The following is a 10,960-nucleotide window of genomic DNA, read 5'->3' as shown; positions in this document are numbered from 1 at the left end:
AAATAAAAAAATAAAAAAATACAAATAATGGAGACCAAACAAAAACAGAAGCAGTGTCAACCACAGGAGAGGGGAAAAAATACAAATGGCGCTTCCAAGACCTGTTACCAGCTCAACCGTGGTCTTCATGCTGTTTCTGGCGGTGGGTATTTATGCATAACCCCATAGACAAAAGGATTAGCCAAGAAATAATCAAAACACTTTACTTTGAAATACCACCTTAACCAGTTAGCAAATGCTACCAAACAAATGCAATTCAAGGGAGTAACTCCAGAGATCCCAGATGAGGTCCCACTTACTACAACCTGGCTCAAGATTGTAACAAACAATGGGAAAACAGACACTGAGTAAAGGAATAACAAAATGAATTTATTCCATAAATAAAGTAAACACTTGCAACAATCAGATGAGGCATGACGGTCAGTAAATTAAGCATGCACTGCCAAAGGTATGCATGGAGAGAGGAATCTCTTGCTGAATGGGGAAACAGTGTATTTTTGCCACAGCTGAGCTTTCACAGGTGTGACCCATCAGCACTGACGACTCTCCCAGCTCCACCCACCAATCTCCTGCAGGAAGCAAAACCCAGTAGACAGAGCAGAGAGGGGCCGTCACACATACATATTGATGATAGTATCTTCTGACCAGGAGAGTTTTGTTGAACATTAAAACGCATCATTTGCAGTATGATTTTGGAAACATATATTACATTTTTACAAACTAATTAAAAATGAAAAGCTGAAATGTCTTGCATCAATAAGTATTCAAACCCTCTGTTACGGCAAGCCTAAATAAGTTCAGGAGAAAAAATGTGCTTAACAAGTAACACAATAAGTTGCATGGGCTCACTCTGTGTGCAATAATAGTGTTTAACATGAATTTTTAATGACTACCTCATCTCTGTACCCCACACATACAATTATCTGTAAGGTCCCTCGGTCGAGCACTGCATTTTCAACAGAGATTCAACCAAAAAGACCAGGGAGGTTTTCTAATGCCTCTCAAAGAAAGGTACCTATTGGTAGAAGTGGACATTGAATATCCCTTTGAGCATGGTGAAGTTACACTTTGAATGGTGTATCAATACATCCCCTCACAACTAAGATACAGGTGTCCTTCCTAATTCAATTGCTGGAGAGGAAGGAAACCGCTCAGGGATTTCACAATGAGGCCAATGGTGACTTTAAAACAATTACTGAGTTGAATGGTTGTGTTTAGAAGAAAACTGATGATGGATAAACAACATTGTAATTATTCCACAATACTAACCTTATTGACAGAGTGAAAGGAAGCCTGTATAGAACAACAAAAAAATCCAAAACATGCATCCTGTTTGCAACAAGTAATACTGCAAAAAATGAATTTTTGTCCTGAATACAAAGTGTTATGTTTGGGGAAAATCCAAAACAACACATTACTGAGGACCACTCTCCATATTTTCAAGCATAGTGGTGGCTGCATCATGTTGTGAGTATGCTTGTAATCGTTAAGGACTGGGGAGTTTTTCAGGATAAAAAATAAAAGTAATTGAGCTAAGCAGAGGAAAGGAAAACCTGCATCAGTCTGCTTTTCACAAGACACTAGGAGATGAATCCACCTTTCAGCAGGACGGTAATCTAAAGCACAAGGCCAAATCTACACTGGAGTTGCTTACCAAGAAGACAGTGAATGTTAGTGGCCGAAAGGGGCGAAAATCGGATATCAACTTTGGAGGGGACAATTACATTAAATTTTCTCAAGAGCAATTCCTGAGGGGGACACCAAAAGTAGTGCTGTAACACGTAGCCTACGTTGTAATATGGTAAATGTATATTGAGGAACCAAAGAAATAAGGTGTTTGCCGTATTCCTAACTACCGGTACCCAAAACTACACAACTAATCACAGCAATACCATTGCCTTTAACAAATCTTAGTTCAGTCACCAGTTTAAGTTGAGAGTGGGGGTATCCATGGCATTTTCCAATTATGTTCCTATTTTACAAGTCAAAAAAATTGAGAACCTTTCATAATGTTGCCAAACAAAGACTCAACAAACTTACCTGAGACTCCCTGTCTCTGCCAGTCTGTCCCTGCATATCTGTCCCCAACTCTGCTGTCTGTGTGCCATCTGTTTCCTGCTCTGCCTAATGACATCATTGTGAAACATTTCCATTAGCATTTCACTTCTTTCTTATGAACATTTTATCAACTAGTCTTTGAGATATTAGGCTACTAGGGTTCTTACTTTGCGTTTTGGTGTACTGAAAAATACTCTGATGTCCGTCTTTTTTCTTTTTTCTGCCATTTTTTTACCTGGCTGGCTACACACACACACACAGTGTGTAGGTTATTTACAGTAGGAGATGGGCTTCTATCATCTTATCTTCTATCATTCTATATGGGCTTCGATCTAAAAGGTAGCTAGCAAATGTGAAACGGATTGCAGTGACAAGAGTTGACAGCTGTATGAGTTCACCATTTACACAACATATGCTGCAACCTTTTGTAATTTTAATCGTTTGTTTGTTTCATATTGGCTGGCTTCCAACAATAGCTGAATTTGCAAAGCTAGCGAGCACCAATTCCGTTTCAGTGGTGTTTGCTATAAACTTTGCTACCCGGGTTAAATAAAGGTGAAAAAATAAATAAATAAAAGTTCCCTTGCAACAATTTAGCTTTTGCAACGAGACTATTAAATATATTTAAGACAATGGTAGAAGAGAGTGTAGTTCTGTTCAGTTTGGACTTCAGTTTATTGCTAACCTTATCACAGGGACTTTGAAGCACTTGGAATAAATTGACGATAGCAAAGATTCCATCTTTGACGACTCCACATAAATGGAATAGGTACTAGCTAGCTTAATAGTTAATATTTGTGCGCTAGCTCTGCAAATTCAGCTAGTGTGTGTGTGTGTGAACCCTGCCAACATAAAACAAAACATTGCTATGGCGCGATTGACTGGATTAACCTCACGCCAGTTACGTGCATTGAGTGCCTTTCAGACAGTAGACAGACGAACCCTCTGTTACCTTGCCAACTAAGGAACTGGCAGTGGATCAAACCATTGTGAGGCAAAGGGTGGGGGGTCGCAATCTTTTGAAACTTAATAATGCGCTATTAAGTGTCTATAATCAGCACAATTGCTTTCATTGCGTATTATTAATATTATTTAAATTACATAGTTATGTTTACAGTGATATATTGGGGGGGGACAAATCATATTTTTCCCAGGATGGGGGGGTCGTGTCTCCCCTGTCCCCCCTGGGATTTCCGCCCCTGGTGGCCGAGTTACAGTTTTGACTTAAATCTACTTGAAAATCTATGGTATGACCTGAAAATGGTTGTCCAGCAATAATCAACAACCAATTTGACAGAGCTTGAAGAATTTTGAAAAGAATGATGTGCAAATGTTGCACAATCCAGGTGTGGAAAGCTCTTAGAGACTTACAGCTGCAATCACTGCCAAAGATGATTGGCTCGGGTTGAATATTTAACTAATGAAGATAGTGTTATTTTTCATGAATCTTTTTACAAAATGTTACAATTTTTCTTCCACTGACATGAGTATTTTGTGTAGATCGTTGAGAAAAAAATTGACAATTCCACCCAGCAACCGAGGTTGCTTATCAGTCCCCTTCTCACCCATCCATCTCTTGTGTATCCCCTTATACCCCCCCCATGGGCATGAAAACAGAGAAAGTATGTGTGGGGTTTTAGCTGAGATTGTTCTTTAGAGAGTCAAGTACAATGCCTTCGAAAAGTATTCAGACCTTTTGACTTTTTCCACATTTTGTTATGTTACAGCCTTATTCTAAAATTGATGAGGAAAAACAATTTAATCAATCTACACACCATTCCCCATAATGACAAAGCAAAAACAGATTTTTTCGAAATTCTGGTTACTTTATTAAAAATAAAAACCTGAAATATCACATTTACATAAGTATTCAAACCCTTAACTCAGTACTTTGTTGTAGCACCTATGGCAGCGATTACAGCCTTGAGTCTTCTTGGGTATGACGCTGCAAGCTTGGCACACCTGTATTTGTAGAGTTTGTCCCATTCTTCTCTCAGGTTGGATGGGGAGAGTTGCTTCACAGCTATTTTCAGGTCTCTCCAGAGATGTTCGATCGGGTTCAAGTCCGGGCTCTGGCTGTGTTGTCTTGGCTGTGTGCTTAGGGTCGTTGTCCTGTTGGAAGGTGAACATTCGCCCACAGTCTGAGGTCCTTTATTGCTCTGGAGCAGGTTTTAATCAAAGATCACTCTGTACTTTGCTCTATTCATCTTTGCCTCAATCCTGACTAGTCTCCCAGTCCCTGCTGCTGAAAAACATCCCCACAGCCTAATGCTGCCACCACCATGCTTCACCGTAGGGATGGTGCCAGGTTTCCTCCAGACATGACACTTGGCATTCAGGCCAAAGAGTTCAGTCTTGGTTTCATCAGACCAGAGAATCTTGTTTCTCATGGTCTGAAAGTCTTTAGGTGCCTTTCGGCAAACTCCAAGAGGGCTGTCATGTGCCTTTTATTGAGGAGTGGTTTCCATCTGGCCGCACTACCATAAAGGCCTGATTGGTGGAGTGCTGCAGAGATGGTTGCCCTCCTGGAAGGTTCTCCCATCTCCACAGAAACTTTAGAGCTCTGTCAGAGTGACCACCGGGTTCTTTGTCACCTCCCTGACCTCCCCTTTTTAGTTTGGCCGGGCGGGGGCTCTAGGAAGAGTCTTGGTGGTTCCAAACTTCTTCCATTTAAGAATGATGGAGGCCACTGTGCTCTTGAGGACCTTCAATGCTGCAGAAAATTGTTGGTACCCTTCCCCAGATCTGTGCCTCGACACAATCCTGTCTCGGATCTCTACAGAAAATTCCTTCGACATCATGGATTGGTTTTTGCTCTGACTTGCACTGTTAACTGTGGGACCTTATATATTTACAGGTGTGTGCCTTTCCAAAGCATGTCCAATCAATTGAATTTACCACAGGTGGACTCCAATCAAGTTGTAGAAACATTCCAAGGATGATCAATGGAAACAGGAGGCACCTGATCTCAATTTTGAGTCTCATAGCAAAGGGTCTGAATACTTATGTAAATAAGGTATTTCTGTTTTCGCTTTGTCATTATGGGGTATTGTGTGTAGATTGATGAAGTAAAATGTTGGTTAAATCCATTTTAAAATGTGGCTCTAATGTAAGAAAATGTGGAAAAAGTCAAGGGTTCTGAATACTTTCTGAATGCACTGTATATGCAATGTAATTTGTATCAAGTAGCCAGCAAGACAACAATATTTTGGCTATTGACCACGGCTGACACATCATAGCAAACTTAACAAGGCATGGTACTGGCAGATAAACTCATCGCCACTGAGGAGCTCTCAATAGTCCAGTGAAGGTTATTCTACCATTACATCACTGTCGACTAGGCCTATATGTGAATACTAACAATGTGTAGCATGAGCTAATGCCGTCGTATGTCTATTTCTCATATGACGCAATGCCGGGTACCCTCTATGAGGCAAGATGAGCTGTCATCTTGGCAAATGGAAAATATTCTACCTATCTAACTAAGCAACCGTAAGTAGAATGAACCCGCCTGCCATGAACATAGCCAACCACCTGCAATATTAATGCACCGCCGGGTAGCTTCGCTGAGGCAGGATGAGCTGTCATCTTGGTATATGATATTCTACCAATGTAACATAGATAGCTACTGGATCATAGGGCTGACACAATCATGATCAGACAGCAATACTGCAGGAACTGAGGTAGGTGCCACAATCTCAGAATCAATCAAATGTAATGTCGTAGCAGCAGAGGATCATGGGCCCATGATCTTGAGGGTGAAGTAGTAGATGGATGGGACGGTATTCCTCCTGAGGTCTCAACCACAATTTCAGTCTTTGCCCAAACCCACATTTTCCAAAAATGCATTCAGGTGAGAAGTTGTGGGTGGGGGGAATTGCCCATAAATATACATTTTGGGGGTGGGTAAACACAGTTGTAGCTGATCCCAACACTTTCTCACTAAAGCATATTTACCAGAGGTCCACTGGCACACTCTGATAATAAAATGATGAGCTTCACAAGAATACATGGCTCTGGACAGTTAGCTCACAGTGGTAAGGTGGACATCTACTGTCACTTGGTTGTAAATTCGAATCCCACTTGGGGCGCAAAACAAATCTACACATGGTTAATATTCACACACAGTATAGTCTTGTTACGGCAAGATGACTTTAACTGGTCTATTTGATCATACGTAAACAATGCTTTCTGTCGTAGCTACACAAAGTCATCTGGCGTATGTTTCTGCTGTTTTGGGAGATTGGCATAGCTTACCGTGGTCACTGCTTGTAGATCATTTTATATATTGACGCTTTGCTTGGACAGTGTGCTACCCTGAAGGAGCAGTGCCTATATCGCCAAGACTTGCATTATTCATTATTTAATAAATGGTTAAACATATTTCTATGTGGTGTTTCCTTTCTGAACTGTCGTTTCAAATGTACTATGTCAATAAAACATAGCGAGGATGAAAATAAGAGACAATGAAGGACTGGTTGGGTTTTAAACTTATTTGAAACATATAAATCTGAGCTGATAATGATCGTATAAGAAGTTCTCAATGAAATAGACAAGTAGTAATTAATATAGACAGCCAGGTACACATTGTGAACGAAGATCAAGAACAGGAACATCATCCTCTGCCAAACGTTACAGTAGGCTACTCCGAAGGCAGGAAACACAGACAGAAATAGACTGACAATTTTATTCAAATGTTTTCCCCCACCAAAATACTTCAAAGTACTCTGCGGGATAGCTAAAGAATGGGTGGAAGAGGTGCAGTAAAAGTGCTGGGAGCACAGGAAGGATGAATGATTAAGAGAGGTGAGAGGGAGTGTTCCTCTGAGACTGAGCCTGGATCCCTGAGTAGCCTAGAGCTGGGTAGAGCCGAGTAGAGCTGGGGTCAGCTCACCAGGAGGATTGCTGAGGGACCTGCCTGTCACGCTGTCTGGCAGGCATGGAGAGGAAAGATACAAGCTGAACACACATAAACCTTGCTACAGTAGGAAACCAATACATCACTGCCATGTGATTTTTATGAAATTAACAACAAATGGTGACTTTTGGACAAACGTGGATGTGCAGAAAAGAGGCAGATAAGGATAGTGCAGTTTTTCTGCCCAAGGTAAATGCTTTTATTTGCATAGTTAAGAATAAATAGGTACCGAAAGCACTTATAATATTTACAAAATAATAAACAGGACAAAAAGCAACATAGGTCAATGCTCTGACAGGCTAACACATGCCTTTAATTCCTGATAACAATTTGCATGCACAAGCATAGTATAGCCATGACCCCATGACTGGTCAATCACAACAGGGAATGAGTGGGTTTAAATACATTTTACCCACAATGAATTTCACCATAAAACAATCCATTCCTACACAAATGACCAATTAATTCAAAATAGGCATTCTGACAATATCAATATATGTAGGCAATAAATATAGGCTACATATTACCAATAGCAAACACTGCAATCAAGCTCATAAACCATGCCTTAAGTTACACATTTTAATGTTACTCAATTATCCTCCCCCGGGACAATCAATAGGTTGGCATGAACCACAACACAGTCAAAACATGGCGCTCTCTTGTAGTCTATCTCACTTTGACTGACAAAATCTCCATCCAGGAGCAACCCCAATACAATTATGAGGATAAATAAAGTATGTATTTACATTTCTTTAGCTTAACTCTTAATCATGATCACCTTGATATTATACCTTTAATCAACAAATGCATGAAGGGAAGATAACATAGCATGGATAAGTACGGCTTGAGCTGCAGACAAAATGTTTGGCGCCAAAACGAGAAAAAAAAGGAATGGTTGTGCATGACCAATGAATTATGAGTGTGTGTGTGTATTGGTAAAGTACATACAACTGTAGGCTACCAGACACTTTTATATACAAACCTATGAGATAACTTACACAAACAGAAAGATCAGGAACTTCTTCTGCAACGATAAAGGACACTGTTAATAGGCTAAGTCAGCCAGCCAATGCTAAAAGCAGTTCTGGCAGGTGGTAGACCTCTTCTTGGTGCACTTTCATTTCCCAACACAATTTAAGAAGGCAAAGACAACTCCAAGGGCAACAACACAAGTAGAGCTCTTACTATCATTTAATACAACACAAGGAAAGTGAAGATAGCTAATTAACTAAGTAATGGAAATGACTAAACAAATCCTTGTAAATATTCTGTTAATGTTCCATGTTTAATGATCCATACCAAGTTCTTATTTAGAGCAAAACTGAGTTATCACTCTTATTTAAACGTTTATTAGTAGGAAATAATTATTTTTGTTTGGGCATCTAGTCACTTCTCAAATAGAAACCAATGCACACTGTACAGAGAAGCCTGCCAATACAACTACACTATGGGTATTTTTATGTGTTTGTATTACAGCAAGCTGAGAGAGAGAGGGGGAGTGATTGTTTTAGTCTGGCTCCAGTGTGTAGTGGCTGCACATATAGAACAGAAGAGGGTGCCAAATACATTGAAACAAAAATGAGATCCCACTGCTTTCTGATTGTGAGTGACAGATATGGACTCATGCTTTGTCAAGAAGACACATACTGTGTTGTGGTTTCGATCATTGTGCCAGGAAATCATTACTAAGACATGATTTTCTGATAGCAATCACATTACCCTTTTACTAGTCATTTCATCCCTCCATGTGACACTACAGAAGGATGAATTTAGTTCTTTACTTTCAGGTTTGTCTTGCCATTTAATTACAGGCTAGTGTTTCAGAGGTAACCAACTATAGCAGGGGTCTTCAACCTTTTGTTGCCCAGGGACACCCTCTCAGGCAAACCGGCGATGCAGGGACCCCCATCATATGTTAGCAAAACAATTATAATTCACGTTTTATTATCAGGTGAACGTCAATGTAAAGTATAATCAACGTTTTAAAATGAATAGATTTGGTAGATAGTTTTTTATTATTTTGATCTCCCCACATTATGAAGAGGAAGTGTAAACTCTAACAGCCTATTAGATAGAAAAGTAACTCCAAAACACATTTTCGCTAATAGCAGCTGTTAGCCATGTGCACTTGCTGCGACTGGTACTAGCGGGTGCTTTTTCAAAGCCTATGTCAAATACTCCAGTAAGTGTAATTAGCTTAAATTAGTGTAATTTGTTCAATATTAGGAGTTGAAAAATATAGCTGACAACATTAGAAAGAAGATGTTCTCCAGTTTTCTACTGTAATTAAAAATATGTGTTTTCTGTTGCTAGCAATATTCATGTATATATTGATATTTTCGCGCACCTGCTGCAGTACCTCAGGGGTCCGCGGATCCCCGGTTGAATACACCTGAAATATACCAATAGCACACAAAAATAGACCTTGAACCACTTTACTACATCAGCATTGTTATTTGATAAAATCTAATCAAATCAATGTTTAACTGTCCACCTTCATGCAGTCCCAGTATTTGTGCTATATCATGTTAGAAATGTAACAATGACTGAACAGCAGCATGTAAACTGAGGTATCTGAGACCATCAACTCTCCAATGTTCTGGTTTGAGGTTACATTACTACATTACACCACCTCCTGACCCTTCCCCTTTCTCTTCCGCTGGAGGTAGTGTACCACCTGTGTGACATTTGCCTTGCCCAGCCTGGTGATGAAACAGTAGAGGAAGGGGTCAGCCACGCTGTTGAGTGCTGATATCGCCATGCTGAGCTTATAGGGCAGGAAGAGCCAGGAGGGTCTCCCACAGTGCTCCAGCAGCCCCCGCAAGAGCATCATAACGTGGATGGGTCCGAAGCAGAGCCCCAGGGAGAGCAGCACCATCGCCAGGAGTTGGGACACATGTCTCCTCTCCTGCTCCTCCGTGGCCTGGTTGGCACGTACTGCCACACAGATCCCCCGGCAGCAGAACGACACCAGCAGGACAGGAAACAGGAAACCCAGGACGAAACGAGCCACGCTGACCTGTAGCAGACTGTCCCTCAAGGGGAACATGTCTAAACACATGGCTCTCTGCTCCTCTGAGTTGTACGAGTCGATCCAGATGATGGTGGAGGCGTTGAAGGAGACCACCAGCACCCAGATAGCCACGCTGATCATCAAGGCCGTGTCGAGCCTCCTCAGGATGGGGTACTTTAGCGGGTGGACCACAGCCAGGTAACGGTTCAGGGCAATACAGCAAAGCAGCCCATCGCTGGTGTAGAAGTTAGTAAAGAGGATTATGACGGAGAGAATGCACACTGCATCCCCGTGAAACCAGACACCATGCCACATAAATTCCACCCAAAGAGACAGTCCCACAGTGAATAGGAGGTCAGACAGGGCCAGGTTCAACAGATAGATGCCCAGGGTGTTCCTCTTTTTGATGTGCTGCCAGGACACATAGAGGAAAAAGGAGTTGGAGGGAATCCCAATGATAATGATGACCAGGTACATAAAGAGAAAGGGCCACCTCTCTTTGGGGTAGTCAGCTGGATTACACAGTTTGTCTGGGTCATATGTGGTGCTCAGGCTGAAATTCTCCATCCCAACTGTGGAGTTCATGGTCCCTCACCTTTCGGGAAACAAAGCAATACAACACAACATGACTCGATTTCTGAAGTGTAGCAAAGATAATTTCAAGACTGCATCATTTAAACATAAAACATCCACTTATTAGTAAACATCCACTTATTGGATATCTTGCTGAAGTAACCCACAGTAAGTACCATATCAAGTACAGTCAGGTCCAAAACTATTGGTACCCTTGATAAAGATGAGCAAAAAAGACTGTCTAAAGGTGGAATGAAGCCATTTTTATCTCAATACCAAATAATGTCTGGGTAAAAATGAAGTACCTTACTGTAATTATTTTTAAATGAAAATGATCAACAAGAAACAAAAATGGCATCTATATATAAAGATTATTTTCTCAAGCAAGAATTTTGCTA

General features: G+C 40.9%; 1 protein-coding gene across 1 annotated transcript; it reads right to left on the bottom strand.

Annotated features, from left to right (window-relative positions):
• Positions 1 to 9,599: 9,599 nt before the first annotated feature.
• On the bottom strand, positions 9,600 to 10,574 carry LOC115161790 (psychosine receptor-like). The gene has a single exon (XM_029712569.1). It carries the CDS (start codon positions 10,572 to 10,574, stop codon positions 9,600 to 9,602), a length of 975 nt encoding a protein of 324 aa, XP_029568429.1.
• Positions 10,575 to 10,960: the final 386 nt, after the last annotated feature.

Source organism: Salmo trutta, chromosome 25 (genome assembly GCF_901001165.1).
Source record: "Salmo trutta chromosome 25, fSalTru1.1, whole genome shotgun sequence".
Classification (NCBI taxonomy): domain Eukaryota; kingdom Metazoa; phylum Chordata; class Actinopteri; order Salmoniformes; family Salmonidae; genus Salmo; species Salmo trutta.
This window is presented reverse-complemented; position numbering and strand designations above follow the sequence as displayed.

What these genes read in the sequence shown, in the direction of transcription:
- LOC115161790 (XM_029712569.1), bottom strand. Translation starts at nt 10,574, where the DNA reads ATGAACTCCACAGTTGGGATGGAGAATTTCAGCCTGAGCACCACATAT.